Source organism: Crocodylus siamensis, chromosome 11 (genome assembly GCF_052110815.1).
Source record: "Crocodylus siamensis isolate JL-2025a chromosome 11, ASM5211081v1, whole genome shotgun sequence".
NCBI classification, from domain to species: domain Eukaryota; kingdom Metazoa; phylum Chordata; order Crocodylia; family Crocodylidae; genus Crocodylus; species Crocodylus siamensis.
The window spans coordinates 1635691-1653428 of NC_143405.1; the positions used below are offsets into that span (position 1 = coordinate 1635691).

General features: G+C 67.1%; 1 protein-coding gene across 1 annotated transcript; it reads right to left on the reverse strand.

Annotated features, from left to right (window-relative positions):
- Positions 1–2118: 2118 nt before the first annotated feature.
- Positions 2119–17738, reverse strand: OLFML2A (olfactomedin like 2A). Its single transcript, XM_090022077.1, has 8 exons — positions 17592–17738; positions 8681–8944; positions 7835–7942; positions 7257–7442; positions 6641–6917; positions 5736–5993; positions 5172–5357; positions 2119–4504 (listed from the first exon to the last, which is right to left on the reverse strand). Exons 1-8 carry the CDS (start codon positions 17658–17660, stop codon positions 3903–3905), a joined length of 1950 nt encoding a protein of 649 aa, XP_089878203.1. The 5' UTR covers positions 17661–17738; the 3' UTR covers positions 2119–3902.

The following is a 17738-nucleotide window of genomic DNA, read 5'->3' on the forward strand; positions in this document are numbered from 1 at the left end:
GTTGCCATGCCTGGGCCCCGCGTGTGCTGTGCTGCCCCCGTCTGCACCCACGCGTCAGGGGTATCATCGAGCAGGAGCCCTCGCCCTGTCTACCCTGCCGAAAAAAGATTCGGTGAGCCGAGTGGGAAAGTGACAAAGCGTGCCGGCCCTGCCCGGACCTGCCGCAGCCCAGGCAGTGGAAGGGGAGCCGGAGCCAGCGGGGCCGTGCGTAACCGGCAGCACCAGGGCTGCGGCTGGCCCCCGGGCTCCCGCGCCCAGCCCCGGGGTCACGCCGACGGCAGAGCCTTTCCCATGGTGGCTGGGCTCCGATTATGCAGGCGAGATGCTATCTCCTGGTGCCAGTGGGAGGCAGGAATGTCAGCAACAACCCCTCTTTAAGTCGCAGAGAGAGGGGGTTTGTTTCCGAAGGTGGCGGGCTCTTGCTGACGCAGGATTTCGGGAGCCAGCTTCCCCCGGGAGCGGCCTGGCTGCCGCGGGGCCGCAGCCCCAGCCCGGGGTAACGCCGGTGGCGGGCGGAGGCGGGTGCCTGGCCTGCCGGTGGGGCGAGTCGGGGTGGATTTTCGTGCCGCGGGGCTCGCTCCTCTCCTCGCACGTCCCTGCCAGCAGGACTCCTGTCTGGGCACGTTAGGGTGTTTCCGAGGGCATCTTTGCCGTGGAGTCGAGAGGCCTCGAGGGCATCCCTCCTGCGGGGTCACAGGCTTCCCTGGGCCCCTGTCCCGCACCCGCGCCGGAGCCCAGCCGGGGCCGGGGCTCCCTCTGCCCGCGCGCCAGGACCAGGCTGGGACCCCTGTGCCCGGCTCCCGCCCCCCAGGCAAGAGTGCCGTTTCCTGCCCCGCTGCCCAGGCACCGCACCTCGGCCACATCCGCGCGGCGGCAGGGAGCCAGCCTGCGACATGCCTCCCGCCGGGAGAGCGGGACGCGGGCCATCGCCGGGGTGCCCGGTGCCCTGCTGGACGTGGCCGCGAGGGAGGGGACCTGGCCTGAGCCGCAGTGCCGATGTGGCTGCGGTCGGTGCCGCGAGCGAGGTCACTGGCCCGGACCCGTGCTACCGGCTCCCTTCACCCTCACGTGCCCGGTGCTTTTGCTGCATGCCTCCCCGGGGTCGTCCAGCCCCGCACGGGGCGGCACAGACCCGCCCTGGGCCTTGAGCGGTGCTTGTGGGCACGGCAGCAGTCCTGCTTAGAGCAGGCGTAGAAGCGGGCGTGGGGTGTGAACGAGGTCCTTGGCTCTGCCTCTCACAAGCCCCCCCGCAAGGGTTGCACCCGCGCCTGCCCCAGGCTCAGCCAAACCAGCGCGTCTCCTGGGGGCTCAGGCTTTGTGCCCTGCTCGTCTCCCAGCCGGCAGGACGGTGGGCTCCTACAGGGTCTGCCTGCCTCCGGCTTTCCGCTCGAGGAACAGCCCACATTGGCAAGGCCCCTGAGGCTGGGCTGCGCACGGGGCCTGTAAGCACGGCCCTTGTCATGTCCCTCCTTCCCCACAGGAAACTCAGGCACCAGCCACGCACGGCTGCACGCGCCCATTTTTGTGCAGCAAACCCAGGCGGCGTGCGGGGCGTCCAGCCTGAAGCCGAAGCCCCTCGCACGGTGCGGGCACTCACTCCGCGGCTGTCACCTCCCGCCGGGCACATCCCAGAGGCAGCACGTCGCCCTTGGCTCGGCGTGACAGCATCGTCTGCACGCGTCCGGGCGTGAGCTCCTGCGACGCTCGCTGGCACACGGGCCGGGGTTTGCAACGGGGGCCGCCAGCAGCTTGAGCCCCGCGGAGGGTGCCTGCGCGGCCGCTGGCCAGCCCCTTGGGGCTCACAGGGATGTTTGCACCAGGGAGGAGAAGGCAAAACCCAGCAGGAGCTTAACGAGGGCCGGTCAGCCCCGCGCTGAGCAGGGGGGCCGCAGCCTCCTCCTCCTCCGCTGCCTGCAGCTCTGCGGCCCGGCGGCTTCGAGGGGAGCGCGGGACCCTCGCACAAGTGAGTTATGCAGCAGCCCCTCCGGAGGCAAGGCCCTGGGCGGAGAGCAGGGGCTGGTGCGGGTTCACGCCGCCCTGGCAGGGACACCCGAGCATGGGAACGCAGCTCCTAGGCAAGCGGCATCGCAGGGAAAACAACGCAGACAGGCTCTGGTTTTCAACCCGTTATTTTTTAATATGGTTCACTTCTAAAAAAGACTGGGAATCAAGCCAAGCGCCCCTCGGTCCTGGCCTCGGGCCCCTTCCCGGGGGCCTGGGAACCCCAGAATGAAGCCAACGCTTCCTGCACACGACGCGGGAGGGCCCTTGCCCTTGCCCTTGCGGGGGTGTATGGAGGCCTGGGTTGCCAACCGAGCGGTTTCTGGACTGCAGCCCTGGACGTGTTTAGTTAACGAACTAATGACCTGCAGCAACCAACGGTCTCTCGGGTGTCTCCCTCACCCCTGAAAGAGCGGGTGGTGGTTGCTTCTGACCCACGAAACCCTTTCTCCCTCGAGCCCTGCCCCACGAGGGGTTAGCGAGGTCTGGTTGCAGGGCAGTGGCCTCCCCAGGCATCGTGGTACGGCGCTCGCCCCCCCGGGGACAGCAGCATAAGCGCCCGTTCGGTGGTGACCGCCGGCTCGCGGCAGGGCCCGCGGAGCAGCCGGGCTGGAAGGTCTGCCCGGAGACCTCTGCCCGTTGCTGAGAGGCAAGGAAAGGGGGTCGCAGCGGGGGGGCTGCGACCAGGGCTGCTCGGCTCTGCCGGGGGCCCATGGGGAGCGAATCCCTGCCCTGGGAAAAGGAGACCCGGCAGCTTCTCCCTCCCCAACGCCCGGGGAGCACCAGGACGTACTTTCCCACCTTTCTGGCTTGGGGAGAGCAGGGTTGGGGAGGCAGCAACGCGAGGGATAGCTTGGGAAGACGGCCCCCAGGACCGCGCGGAGCCAGCGCCAGGGGTTTCCGATGATGCATCCGTGACGTCCGCCTGGCTGCGCGTGCTGCCACTCGTGCCCGTGGCGGGGGCCTCCGAGACCCCCGCTTCGAACCGGGCCCCAGCTCCGAGGTCCCCACCCCCCTGCTCCAGCCCTCGCACTCCTCCGACTGCCCGGCGCGCAGAGCAGGGCAACCCGCCCCACGCCTCGCTCGGACGGGGGGCACGTCGGCCTGGGAGAAGGGCTTCCAGGGGCGGGCAAGAGCAGGGCTGCCCCCCGCACGCTCCTGAGCGTGGCCTGGTAGCATCCTGCCCCGCGCGGCCGGGCAGAGCGGGCATGAGGTGTGCTGTGCGCTGCGTACAGGGGAAGCTAGAGCACAGGTCAGGCATGGGGGGGCCGGTCTCCAGCCTGGAAACCCCTGGGCACCGAGCTGCCACCCCAGAAGGCCAACCCGCGCCACGTCGCTTTGGGTTACAGGAGACAAGCGGCTTTGGCTGAACAAGCCCGGCGCCACTTGGTCCAACGCGCGCCCCGCGGCAGTGGATCCGGCAGGCCAAAGCACGCTCGAAGCGTGGCGAGAAAGACTTAGAGCGGAGCGCGCGGGAGTGGGAGTCAGCCCAGCCCCAGCGCGGGCTCCTGGCGCCTCCACCCCGCACGCCCGGTGCCTTGGCGCGGCACCGGGGGGCGGGAGGGAGGGAGGGCGAGACGCCGAGCGCGTCCCCTCCCGGCCCCCCCAGACCGGGGCCAGCGCGGGCGGCCGTCGGCGCGGCTCTGGGCGTGGCTGGGTGGGCAGAAATCTTGCAGCAGGCGCCGGTCCTGGCCAAAGCGCGGGTGCATCCAGCCAGCGCCTCCGCAACGCGTCCTTGCAGGTGGCAGCCCCGCCGCGAGGCTGAGCTGTGGGTGGCAGCAGGCGGGCGGGAGGGAGGGCGCAGGGGTGGGCAGCCCGGGTGCAGGAGCGACGCGCGGTGCCCGGGGGCTCCTCGTCCCCGCGGACCTGCCTGCAGCGAGACGCAGGGAGCTGGCCGGCGCTCAGACCACGAAGTGGAGCCTGTAGGTCACCTGGTGCCCGTTGTCCCAGGCGTAGAGGACCTTCTCCTTGGGGTTGTAGTCGATCTGCGTCGTGTAGGAGTACTCATTGCGGAAGGGCAGCTTGGGGTCGGCCTCGGTGTCCGTGAGGGTGTCGTACGCGTAGGAGATCTGCCCGTCCCTCTGGTTGTACACGTCCACGGCGTACAGGATGCCGCAGATGACAAAGCAGTTCCCGTAGGCGTTGCGCTTGAGGCCCGTCTTCCAGGTGGTCTCCCTCCTCACCGACAGGTCCCCGGGGTCGAGCTTGCTCAGGACGATCACGTCCTGCTGGGAGTAGTCGTAGTCCACGGCAGGGTAGATGACCCACAGGCCGCTCTCGTCCACGGCGAAGTCGATGTCCGAGTGCCCCCTCCACTTCCAGGGCGTGGTGTCCTCGTACACCACGTCGTGCAGCAGCGCCCAGGCCGCCACGTAGCGCTGCTTCAGGTCGTACTTGATGATGTTCTTGGTGAAGGCTCGGTTGTAGTAAAAGGCTCCCCGGTAAACCACGTGTCCCGTGCCGATCCAGTTGTACGGCAGCTTGTACAGGTTGCTCCAGCGGCCTGGCAGGAAACCGGGAGCCCATTAATCCCCCTGCACCTCCCACGTCTTGTGCCCAGCGGCGCACACACGAGGCTTTGCCCTGCTCCTGCCCTCCCCCGGGCACCTGGGCTCCCAGGGCAAACTGCGAGGGAGCCTCTAACCCTAAGACCTGACAGGGGCCTCTGGCTGCCCGCAAAATGTCAGTGCCCCAGTGCCCAGCAATGCCTGGCCCTGAGCTGCCCCACATGCCCCCGCTTGCTGCCGGCCCCACACGTGAGCCTGGCGAAGGGCCCAGAGCAGTCTAGAGGACTCCTCTTGTGACCGGCCCTCCTGTGCATGCTCGGGACAGCCGTGTCCAGCGTCACGTGTGCCAGGATGCATGGGAGACGGTCCGTGCTCTGTCACGGCGACGCTGCTCGCGCCGTTGGGAGCTGGAACCGGCCCCCGCCGAGTGCGTGGGGGGAAGGGGGTCCAGCAACGGGGACGCTGGACTTAGCTGAATGCCCAGCTCGGCGCTGACCTGCTGCGTGACCCCAGGCAAGTCCCTGCCTCTCCCTCTGCCTCGGTTTCTCTCCTGCCCCTGCCCTGTCCATTGAGCGTGTCCCCCCTGGGCTGCGCTTTGTGCCCCGTGGCACCCAGGGGAGCCTCCTCCCACTCCCCCTCCGCCACATCCCCAGAGCCCCTCACCCTGCTTGAAGTTGTCCAGGCTCCGAAACTCCACCAGGTTATTGCCGTAGTAGTAGTTGGTGACATAGATCCGGTCATCCTTGGCCGTGGGGTCCTTCATCCAGGCCCCCTCGTTGCGCCCGTAGCTGTGGTGCTTGACGGGCGGCTCCACCGACCCGATGGTGCCCTCGCAGTCTGCCTCCTTCACTGCAGAGCCCATGGGAGGCTTTAGCGGCCCAGCCCTGCGTGCCTGCCCGGTCTGCGCTCCCACGCCCTGCCTTTCACCGGCCCCCAGGGCTCAGACAGAAAAGCCCCCCCTGCCCCGCTCCCTAGGCACGGACACTGCTCCCTCCTGGCTTCTGCCGCCCCGCCAGCCCATCCTCTCTTCCTCCCGCTGTAAAGCCTCCCTCCATGCCCAGAAACCTCTGGCCTGCCCCGGGGCGGGGGGCTGCAGCGCTGGGCATGCTCTGTGCCAGCTGGGGGGCTGCAGGAGATGCCCTGCAGCGAGGGGGCTGCCTGCTCCAGCCCTGGGTCGGGTCCGCTCGCACGCCCGCACTCGCCGGGGGGTGAGGTGCCCCCGCCCACCTCGGTTAGGTGCCTCGGTGCCCTCAGGCCTGTCCCCCCCGATGGAGAAGACGATGACCGACGAGGCCCGGGAGGTGGTGCTGGAGGGGTGCGTGGTACTGGGCACCGTGGTGGGGGTGGTGGCGGTGGTGGGGGCCGTGGTCGTGGCTGTGGTCTCTGCCCGCTCGCTGACTCTGGACTGGGCCTCCTCCGCGGCGTGAGTGTCCGGGCTCCTCTCCTCCAGCCGGTCCGCCCGAGGGGCCCCCTTCAACGGGGTTTCTGAGGAAAGAAGCCCCTGCCTCACTGCTCTGCTGCAGGCCCCCCCAGGAGAGAGCCATCACAGCGCCGGGCCGAGGGCACCCAGGCGGCGCTGGGCGCGGGGGGCAGGGCAGGGTGCGCCTGGACCCACCGAATCCTCCAGGGATCGAACTGGTGCGGAGAACTCAGCAGCTCTGCTGCAAAACCCACCCCGAGCCGCGCGCGGTCCCCGCCGATTTGCACCGGTCCCGGGAGATGCGCAGAGACAGAGCCGTGCTGTGGCAGCCCCGCCGGCACCGTGCAGAGCCCCCAGCCCCCTGGCCCGCCCGCCCGCGCCGCGCTCGCAGACCAGCCCGCCGGCTGCGGGACCGGTCGGAGGAGCGCCGAGCGCACGGGGCCGAGGACGCCGGCACAGCGCCCGCCTGTCTCCTGCCGGCCCGACGCACCAGCGCCGCGGGCGGCGTGGGGCAGCCCTGCTGCTCCCAGCCGGGGCCAGGACAGGCAACCCTGAGAGCGCAGCCCAGCAGGGCTCTGCCCATCCTGCGGGGGAAGGGGCCTGGCTGAGCATGCGACGTCCTGTGGTCCCAAAGCCCGCTGGGAAGAGGCCGAGTCTGGGGGCAGCGAGGTGCCCCCCAGCCCAGAGCTGCCCCGCGCGGCCGGGTACTCACCGCGGCTGCTGCCCAGCCCCTCGGCTTCCTCCCGCCTGCTGGCCTTGTAGTAGGTGATGCCCCGGATCACTGTCTGCTGGTGGCCGGCGGGCTTGGGCTTGGGCTTGGGCTTGGGCGTGGGCTGCAGCACCCCCGCCCTGGCCTTCACACCCTCCTTCTTCAGCTTCTCCGGCTTCGGCGGCTTCTCCTTGGCGGCCCGCACGGCCGCCTTGTCCCCCAGGCTCTTCCGGCTGCTGGGGTATTTGCTCGCTTCCTTGCCCTTTCCCCCAGCCGTGTCCTGGGAGACAGAGCCGGGCTCAGGGGCAGCCTGCAGCGCGCGGGGTGCAAGCGGCACGGGGGAGACACAGCAGGGCTCGGGGCCCCCGACGTGCTGGCCGCGCCCTGGGCACCGAGAGCGCACACACAGGAGCTGCCAGCCCCCAGCAAAGCCACCGGCCGTTGGGCTCGGCCAGTGTGCAGGCCTGGAGGTCAGGACGGGCCGGGGCCAGCGAATCCCTCGGCAGGAAGGGAACCGCTCCCGCGGCGGGCAGCCCGCGGTGCCTCCTCGGGGACGTGGCGGCGCTGCACGGGAGGGGCACGGCGGGGCGGGGCCGCGACGGCGATGCTGGGGCCTTACCTGGGCCTTGCTCTCGGGGACGGCCGCGGCGTCCTTCTGCAGCAGCTGGTAGCCCAGGTTGGAGATCTCCTTCTTGATGCTGACCATGATGTCGGAGTAGTTCTCGTAGCGCTTCATCTGGTCCGACAGGCGCAGGACGCTCTCCTTCATGAAGTCGCTCTCCCTGCTCAGGTTGGTCTTGATGCTCTGTGTGGGGGCAGGCGACAGGGCGTCAGGCGGCGTCTCCATCCGCCCGAGGCGCAGACTGAAGACAGCCTCTGTGCCGGGGCTGGAGCTGAGGGGGCTGCGAGGCCTCTGCTTGTGTCGCCCCCACGTCCACCAGGCCTGCTGGCCCCGTGCAGCAGGGGCGGTTCATAGCAGACTCGGGTGTCCTGCATGGATGGACGCGCTGCCCCGGCTCGGAGGGGTCAGGAGCGAGTTCTCTCCCCCAGGGGCTCGGGGGACCCTCGGTCACTGGCTGGAGGGAGCAGAGGAAGGATGTTCCCAGCCTCTTGCCCTGCCTTGTGCCACGCCGGTCTCAGCGTCTGCACCCGGTCCCTGGGCAGCGCAGGGGCGGTGGGTCTCGCGGCCGCTCTTACCTCCTCCAGCGTGTTCATCTGCGACACGACCTTGTTGATGTAGGAGTGCACCTTCATCAAGTCCATGCTGTACAGCGTTCCCTCCAGCAGGTCAACCATGGACTGCAGCTGGGAAAGGGAAAGTGCTGGGGCTCAGTCCCGGGGACGGGGCAGCCGCGCTGCACGCGGGGCCCCGGAGGGAGGGCAGCTCGTGCGTGGGGCGGCCGGACCCCGCGGGTCCAATGCAGCAGGGTTGCATCAGCAGCGCAAGCACTGCGCGGGCAGCAGCCGGGGCACCTCTGCCCGGGCACCGGGCCTGTCTCGGTGAACGGCGCCCGCCGCGCGGGGCCAAGGGCAGCTGTCTGCCCCCGGGCTCCCTGCCCTGGCCCCCGCGGTCGGGTCAGCCCTCTGGATGCGCTGCCATCGAGGGCGGCACAGCTGTGTGGAAAGAGTGAGCCGGGCACACACGGCCTATTGTTGGCGGGTGACATTTAGCCGGCAGAAGCTGCTCTCTGTCACACGCACGAGGCCTGGCAGGCATTGCCCCGGGGCTGGTGGGGGAGGCCCGCGGCCGCAGCACAGATCTGCTCTTGTCGGGGAGCGCGGGAACCGGCCGGGCCCGGGCTCTCCCTGCCCCCCGACGCCACGGCCCCCGGCTGCGGGTGGGCTCGCACGGCACGGCACCCGGGGAAGGGCCCTTTGTGCGGTGGCTGTGGGGGTCCCCACACAGGGCAGGGCAGCCAGGCTCGTCCTGTGCAACACCCCTGCTCTGCCCTGTCCCCACCTGCGGTCCGGAGCCGGCTGGCCGGCCTGGCCGGGCGTGAGCCGCGCTGCACGGCCAGGCGACGGCCCCGGGGCCCCGGGTACCTTGAAGAGCTCTGGCGCCTGCTTCTTCAGCTTCTCCATCTTCCACTCGTTCTCGCAGGGGTTGAGGGAGGAGGGGGGCGCGGCGCAGGAGCAGCGGCAGTCGGCGCCCGAGCTCACCGTCTCCACCGTGTAGAAGTCCTCTACCCGCATGCTGCCCTCCTTGATGCGGCTGCAGGCGTCCTTGCTGAGAGGCCGCAGGATGCACTTGCACCGGCAGTCCGAGCCCTCCGACGTCATGCGCACCTGCTCGGTGTCGCCGAACACCTGGGCGGGCGACAGCAGCCGCGGCCAGCGGGGAGTTAGCCGGCCCCAGAGCCCCCGCGCCCCCGCGCCCGGGTCTGGGGCCCCCGTCTCCGCAGAGCGGCCCCTGGGCTGCGCCACGCACAGCCGGTCCAGGCCACTGCTGGCTGCTGTGGACAACCTCTCTGCCTGCGGGGCGCACAAACCCCTGTGCTGCAGCAGCAAGCGCTGCGGGGCGGGCGAGTAGGGAGCGGGGACTCAAAGCCCTGCCCTGAGTTGTCTGCAATGGGGCAACAGAAAGGGGCAAGGTGTCTCAGGGGAGGAGAAAGGGCAGGACTGGGACACGGTCAGGCCGGGCAAGCAGCTCCAGCGCACAGGCCTTTGCGTGCGAGCCTGAGCCTGCTTCTGCGTCACGACCCCGCGCGCTCTCGCCGGGAGGCCCGGGTGCACTCTCGCCCCGCGAGCGGAGGGAGGCTGTGGGTGGCCCTGGACTGCACTTGAGGCCCTGGGCTGGGCCGGGCCAAGACCGAGGCAGCAGCCGGCACGCAGTGTCAGCGTCGGTGTAATCGTGGGGCGCGTGCGGCTGTTGCAGACCCCCGGTTCTCCAGCAACGCCTTCGATCTCCGGTGAGCGAGGAGCACGGTGCGTCCTCTCTCGCCCGCAAGAAATTTCCACAGTCCCCGCGCCCCGGTCCTTCGGGCGCAGCAATTAAAACCACGTAGCTCCCCCACCCCTGCCCTGTGCCTGCCGGCGCTGCGATGCTTCACCTGAACCAGCCGATTTCTGTCCGCGGTAAGGTCCAGGCACGACCCAGCTGGGAAGTGCCGCGGCTCCCAGGCAGAACAACATCGGCCTTCCTCTCCCACGGGTCTCTCGCTATTGAAAACCCTTTAACTTAAACCAACACAACCATGCACAGGAAGCTTGTTGCTTGCCACGACAATGCGGCCACCTCTGGGGTGGGACGCCGCACCTGTTTGCTCACAAACAATGTCACATGACAGAGAGTCAAGGATTACTCCAGCCACGATCCCAGTTTCTCTCTCAAGGCAGAAATTCAAGGATTATTTAATCCTTGACAGATACTGCTTGTGACAGAGGTGATGGTGCTTTGGGGCCAGATTTCTAATGCACATGGGGGCACTTCCCCCCCCCCCCGGCTCCGCCTGCCCTGTTGAGAGGACACACTGTTCCTCACCACTGCCGGTCCTGCCCTGCCACGTAGCGGGCATCGACGGGCAGGGGGGGCTGCATTTCAGTGGGGAGCAACCTCGCTCTGGCGTGCGCCTCTGAACGGGCCGCGAAGCGCGGGGGGGACTCGGGGCATGAAGAAGTGCTGTAGCGACATCGCGTGAAATCGTTTCCCCGGGCCCCGGCTGGGGGAGGAACGGCCTCTCCTCCCGCAGCGCGCTGTGTCGCTTGCTTTAGAAAATGCCCAGCCGTTCATTATTAGCATTAAACCGTGTGTCCTCCAGATTCCTCACCCCTCTGCCATTTGCGTGGGAAAGGGAGATGCCGCAGGCCCACCCTGCAGTGCTCTGCTGCCAGCCCCTCCCTGCCTCCGCCTGAGGCCCGAGCTGCCTCCAGCGACTGGGAGCGACGCGTGCACACGCACGGGGGAAGGGGTCACCGGGGTTTGGGCCCAATCCTCCACACCGGAGCTATCCCTAAGCACCGGCATCTGCTCGCTGGCGCCCCACGCTCACCTCCAGCCACTTCTCCTCCAGGTCTGCTTGGCTCGCGGCCTCTGGCGGGCACCGGAGCCTGCCCGCTCGCCGCGTCCCAGCTGCTGGGCCAGGGGATTTCAGGCCCCAGAGCAGCTGGCAGCAGGTGGAGTTACAATGCCCTTGGCGTTTGCTCTTTTCCCTATAGCGAGCATTGCCTAGGGCGAGTCAGGGACACCCCTGCCAGCGCGACCGCCGTGGGGCTGCGGCACGGAGCTCCCCCAGGCCGAGGGGTCGGGGCTGCCCAGGCTGCTGTTCTCGCTCGGGGCACGGTGAGCCAGAGGGAGTTCCCCCGAGCCGCTCGCCGCACCTCGCGCTGCAGAAATCTCCGCATTCGTCCCAAGTTATGTGTGCGACCGGCCCCCAACTCATGTTAGCAGCCTTAGCAAAGGCGCGCGGCAGCCAGCGGGAGATCCATCCCCCGACGGGCGTAAACAGGCAGGGCTCAGCCCTCGTGAGCATTGCACGTTGGCCTCCAAACACTTGCCGGAGCCACCGCCTCTGCGTCACCAGTGACTTGCCGCGTGTTTCCTGGCCCCTGCGCTCCCGCTCACAGCCCGGACCTGGGGCTTGCCCCCGGGCATCACTGCGGTGCTCAGGCTGCTTTCTGCAGGAGGCCTCACTGCTGGTATCTGCAGGGGGTTGCCTCTTACCCCAGGTTGCAGGGAAATCTGAGCCTTTCCCTGGTGCCTGACTCGCCTGGGGGCCGTGGTCGAGGCTGGCAGCATCTGGGCTACCCTGGCCGCCTGTCCCAGGCTGTAGCAGGAACGTCCCCCGCCGTCCTGCTGCGTCTGCCCCCATGCCAACGACCCGGCCGCTCACACTCACCCACCACAGACAGAGGCTTTCCTGCCTCTTCTGCGCAGGGAACGGATGAAGCCCCACAAGGGGCTGAGGTCTCCCCAGGTGTGTCAGGTCTCCTCCTGGGAGGGGAGAAGGGCTCTGGGCACAGCACGGTCCAGACCAGCTTGAGCCTAATCGTGCAGCGTCAAGCTTTCCGGCCTGGTGCTATCGCAACCATCGCTGCATCGTGTGCCGCGCGGCGCAGAGAGGAGCGCAGCCGTCTGTGATCTCGGTCTGCAGCATGCAAAGGCCAAAAGCTGCCAGCCAGGCGCAGACCTGTCTCCCCAGCAGCTGTTTGGCCTCTCGTGCCCCTGGCACGCCGGAGACTGTGATGGCTGAGCAGCTTCCACAGCAATGTTTGGGGTAGACATTGGAGTTGTGGGCTGTCAGCTGTATGTGCATGCACACAAGCACGTGCCTAGGCACACGGGTGGCAAGATTAATGTTGGTGCTGGAGTGAGCAGCTGCGTCTGTCTGTGCACGCTGGGTCTGGCGCGCGTTTGTGCCTGTGCGGTGTGAGCGTTACGGGCTGTGCTTGTGCATGGGGAGATGTGGCAGGGTAGCTGCAGGTCTGAGCCTGCAAGTCACGAGAGATGCATGAGAAGAGGCTGAGCAGGGCTTGGTCGCAGCGACCCGACAGCCGCAATGAATATGCCAATGTCCCACATCCAGGCTGTAGCATGGGCACTCCCCAGCACGCTGGGAGCCAAGCAGGGCAAGAGGGAAATGCTTCTGCATGGAAACCTCATGGAGAAACCGGAGACTTCAATAGTACCCTGAGGAGCAAACAGTGGCAAAGTGCCCACGAGCAATCTGTGCTTGCTTTCTCACTTCCAGGCACTGGCCTCAGCCGGCCGCCGCTGGCTCGTCCCGTGCTGCAGCCAGGAGCCCATTAGGGTCTGGCACTTTCTCCCTGCCCGCGTCCACACGAGACACTTACTGCGCAGTAGCCCGTGACTACTGCGCGGCTGCTTGTTACTACTGCACAGCAGCATTGCGGAGCCTGACTGATGACGTGACGCTGCTGCACAGGAGTAGTGAGCTACTGCGCACCCAGCACCCCCAGGAAGCCGCGCGGGGACGCTACTGTGCAGAAACGCTGGTTACTGCACAGTTATTTAGTATTTGGGGGTGCAAGTACCAAGTGACTGCGCTGTAACACCTGCACAGCCAGCGTTTCGTGTCGACACAGCCCCCGGGAAGGAAATCCCTCCAGGTAATCAGGACACCGCCTGGGCTCCTTCCTGTTAAGCTCAGTAGGTCGACCTCTTTGGGACCCTCCCCCAGGTCTTGACCCTTCTTGTGGCTCTTTTCTGTTCCCTCTTTGGTCTTTGAACACTTTTTATCAAGTGGGGACACTGGATGGATGCAGTGTCCCACTGCGGGTCTCGCCCACACCAGAGGTGAAGTACCTCCTTGCTCCTAGACACTATCTCAGGGGCTTACACAGCCACGCGACTGCTGCGTCTGAGTGCATCGACTTGTCCCCACCAGGCCACTGTGAGGTGGGGAAGAACCAATGTCTCCACATTCCAGAGCGGGGACTGAGGCTAAGTGACTTGCCCAAGGACACTGAGGGGGCCTGTGGCAGAGCAGGGACTTGAAACTGGGCTCTGTCTCCCTGTGTGTGTCTGTGCACCCTTGGGGGTGAGAGCCGGGTGCTAGGACGTGCTCTGCGTGTCTGGGCCTCCCAGCAGCAGGTGTGGTGCCAGGCATAAAGGCAGACGCCTGAACAGGACACAAGCCTCCACCTGCCTCCGTCCACCGGGACAGTTTCCACCCACCTCAGGCTGGCTCATTAGTTCAGCCCCAGCGACGCTCCGACACATCGAAGCCAGCAGCAGCCCTATCCCTGTGACTCAGACGCAAGCCCCTTCCTGTCCTCCTCCCCATGCCAGTCTCGCCGTGTCTGCTTCACCACTGGCATCATTATGACCATGACGCTGTAACCACAGGATCACTTTTCCCCTCCATCCCAGGCCTGCTAGATCGGAGCAAGCGGGCAGGGTTCCCGCAACGTTTAGGGAGACATGGCAGCGCCGGGGGAGTCCAGGCATTAGTCTTCAGCAAAACGTGCCCCACATTTTGCATTTCAGAAAACCCTCCCCTCTTTCATATGGAAAGGCCTGGAAAGTGCACGCGGCTCCTCGAGGTTCCCGCGCTTCCCGCGGCTCGGCCCCTCTGACCCCCCGCAGCAATGCAGACAGCTTATACAGACAGCCGTGGAGACCCGTCGCCCCACCGAGGGCCGCTTCATCCCCCTCACGCCGGCAGCCCGCTCCCCCTTCCCCGTGGTCTCGCTTCCATGGATTTTGGCCAGGCCTCAAGCTGGGGCTTGCCGGAGGTGTATCAGCTTGCCCGGGCGTCACACCCAGCGACCGGCCTGGAGCGCTCGGCGGGGATCGGCACGCCCGGGGCACTGTGGCTTTTCCTGCCTGGAGTTCAGGTTTCCAGTGACACGCAGAGCTGCGGCTTACCAAGTGCAACAGAGCGAAGTCACACCGACGCGCCCAGGAACGTCTGAAGCGCGTCCCCACCTCTCGCCAGGACTGACGCAGCCCCTCAACGAGCACCTCCCAAGAGCAAGGACCGCGGCTTCCTGCGCGAAGCCACCCACTCCCAGCGGAAGAAGAGCGCAGGAGCGAGCCGTGGGCTCCCGCAGCTGGGCCGGGCTTTGCTTGTCGGCTAGCAGTTGTGCTGGACAGCCGGCTCTTCTTGCACGCATTCGCGCCCGTGCAGGGCAGCCCCAGCCCCTTGGTGGGACCCAAGCGGTGCTCAGGCTTTGCACCCACCTCTCCAATTGTACCGCTTGCTGTTTGTAGACCCCAAGGAGAGGGTGAATAAGGGGCAGCCCTGGCCCCGAAGCATTTCCCCTAGTGCTAGTCTCAGCCAGCTGCTTCCTCAGCCAGGGCACACAGACTTTGTCTTGCTGCGCCGCCGGGCGCCTTGCCAGCTGCCCAAGGGTCACAGCAGATTGCAGCAGCGCTTGCCTACAATATCCCAGTGGCGGCAGTGGAAAATCTTGCTCATCTCTGCCCCGGAGAGTGCAGCCCGATGGGGCCACGGGTTTCCAGCGTTAGGGGCGCTGGGAGCAGCGCCAAAGATCCCCGCGGGCTGATTTGGACTGGGCTTTGCTGCCCGAGGCACCCCGGCAGGGCTGCCCCCGCGGGCTGCTTGCCTTCATTTAGAAAAGGAAAGTCCAAGCAAGGCTTCACCTCCTCCCTGGCTTCCTTAAACAGGAACCGTGCCGGGCGCACTGTAAACAAGGAAGTCCTAAAACAAATCGGCCCTCTCCCCCAAAGGTCACCCAGCTGCAGCACATGGTGCCGGCACAACAAACCAGCCTCGGGCACGGCTCCCCCCAGCCGCAGGCTCCCAGGCAGCGCAGGGCCGCAGCGCTCAGCCGGCGCCAGCGTATTGCACCCCGCCCCAGGGCTGCGCGAGGACGGCTGCACGAAAGCATCCCTTCTCCGTGAGGGCAGCCAGCAAAGGCCCCAGCCCCTTCTGCTGCAGGCCAGCGAGGTTCGCCTAGCACTTTGCAGCAACAGCGGCTTGGGGAGTCGCGGATGCTGTTCCCAGCCCTGGCGCGTTCCCGCGTCTGCTCACAACAGTGCTCCCCAGTCCTTACAAGACCCGTGCGTGCATTAAAGGCCCGGGCCGGTTTTGGCCAGCCACAAATACACAGAGCGAGATACTCATCCCCCTTCTTTAGTCTGCGGCTAATAGGAAAGTCGAGTGGGTCCAAGCACGGTGGAGATGCTCTTTGCTGAACCTCGCCCTGCGCTCTCTGGGAGTCATAGGCAAGGGTGATGGGCGAAGGAGGACAGGCTGGACCGGAGGCAGCAGAGAGGAGGGGATGTGCCTGGAGGGACAAGCCACCCGCGGTGCAGGAAGAGAAGCAACGGGGGCTCGAGCCCTGCCTGTCAGGGGGTCGCTGAGCTGCCTGGATTGCTTGCGCCCGGGCCGTGGCTCCGGGGGCCTACGCTCCCGCCTCGTGCTCGCTCGCAGCCCCGCCAGGGCAGGGGCTGGGAAGGCAAACGTGATGGAGACGGAGACTCTGGTGCCACCAAAGGCCTGGATTTCTGTGAGTGGGGTCTGGACAACATCCCCGGGTAAACACCTGCCATTTTTTGATTTACGCTGCAGAGGATGAGGCTGTCCAGGGAGCAGCGCAGACAACCACGTTTCTCCCGGCTAGCGGCAGGGCACGGCTGGGAACGGTGCCCAAGGCAACACACGTGAGTGCTAGGCAGAGCGGGGCACCGCCGCGGGCGTGCGTGCAGCTGGAGAGGGCAACCTGATGGCCCCGATCGGGAGAGCGCTGCAGGTGTCCCGAGGCACGCCCAGGCGGGGGCCTGAGCAGGACCACGCTGCAATCCTAACCCGCCTGTCCAAACGCATCTGAACAACGTCCCCGTGCATGCCGTTTTCAACTTCACTAACTTCACATTAAAAGCAACTAAAGTCCTGTAAAAAAGCAGGCTGCAGCTCGCGAGGGAGCCCCGGGGATTAGGTGCCTTGCTTCCACTGAATCTCAGTACTCTGCAAGTGCCTAAATCCCAGAGGCTCCTCTAGAAATATCACCCCATGTCGCTGTCCCTTAAACCAAAGCCCTTGGGCCCAGTCTCCCGGCTCGTCCGCAGGGAGCGGCACTCTTGCAGGCCCTTCTAAGAGCAGAAGCGAAGGCCAGCTGCGTGGAAGTGCTCTGGCATTCATTGCTGGGAAGCACTTGGCTTTTGCGCTCCTCCTCCACAGTGCTGGCATCTGCAATCGTTCTGGTAAATAAGTCTGCTGCTCCTAATAGCCCCTGGCAGGATCTCTGCTTAGGGCCCAGGCCCGGGGAGCGGGCTGGGACTGCACCACCCTGAGACCGGCACCTCCCAAGTGAAAGTCAGTGGGAAAGCCTGGGAGTCGGGCGTGCGTGGGAGAGGCTCCGTTCTTCCCACGCCGACCTTTGCCATCTCCTCCCTGCTCCCCCGAGCGAGCACTCCCACAAAGGAAGTGTCCTGGGACGCAGGCCGTTCTATTTTGATGTAAAGGGAGTCTAATAATAGGGCTGGTAAGTGCAGGGCCCAATGCTGGGTGCTCTCCAACAAGCAACTCAAGCATCCCTGCGCCGGGGGGAAGCGCAAGTCCAAACACACGCAGACTTTTAGCTGTGTGCATCCCAGGGCTCACAGTGCAGGGGGCAGAGAAATCTGGGCTTGGTACCTGACTACATGGCCCTGGGTAAGCCTCTTCTGCCTCAGTTTCCCCTGCAGTAACTCCCACCCTCCACACTCCGCAGACGCTTGCGCTAAGTGAGCCAAAAATCCCATGTCCTGCGGACTGACAGCAATGCATGGCTTGAGACGCTGGAATCAGCCTTCTCCTTCCCCTGGATTGCCAAAGACGTGCAGACACCTGCTGTCTGACGCGCCGGGAGCCCACGGATGGACGGCTGCAAGGGGCAGCATTAGGAGCCCGGGGCACAAGGGAGGGAGATTTTCCCATCCCTGGCGATGGAAATAGCCACCGCCGCAGCGCAGGCACCTACAGCTGGGGACCCAGGCAAAAAGCCCCTGAGGACAAGTCCTTCCCCAAAGAGCAAGGGAAGCCTTGGCCCCATGTGGGCAGCCTCGCTCGCTTGGAGATCTCTGCAGACACAAACTACAACGCTGCTGCCCAGTCAGCCCAGCAAACAGGGGCGAGCCCCCGAGCCAGGACGCTGTCTGACGCCGGTCTCACGCCGCCCCGGCGCTGCCGGCGGTCGGGCCCTCCTTTAGCTAAAGCCTGTGCGGCTGCCAGGGAGGTTAAGTGCTGCGGCGGCCACAGCCCCGCAACAAAGCGCCCACCGCGCGGTTCCGCGCGGCCCGCAGCCGCTGCGTGTTGACAGCAGGATTCCCGGCTCGGCTCTCGGCTCCTGGCGCAGCCTGCGCAGGCGGCCCCCTTCCGCCGCGCCCATCGGGCCGGGACGGACTCCCCGCGCGCCGGCGAAGGGCCCGTCCCCCCGGCGCCCGCGCGTGGTGCGCAGCGTCTCCCCGCGGCGGAGCCGGGCGCGCCCCCCCCTCCGCGCGGCGGCCGCCGGTGTGGCGGGGCCACGCCCGCGCCCGCGGCCCCCCTACCTGGGCGCGGGTCTGCGCCGCGGCGGCCAGCGCGCACAGCTGGAGCAGCACGAGCCGCAGCGCGCCCATGGCCCCGACCAGCGCCCGCCGGCAGCCTCCGCGGCTCTGCGCCGCCGGGCCGGGCCGGGCCGGGCCGGGCCGGGCGGA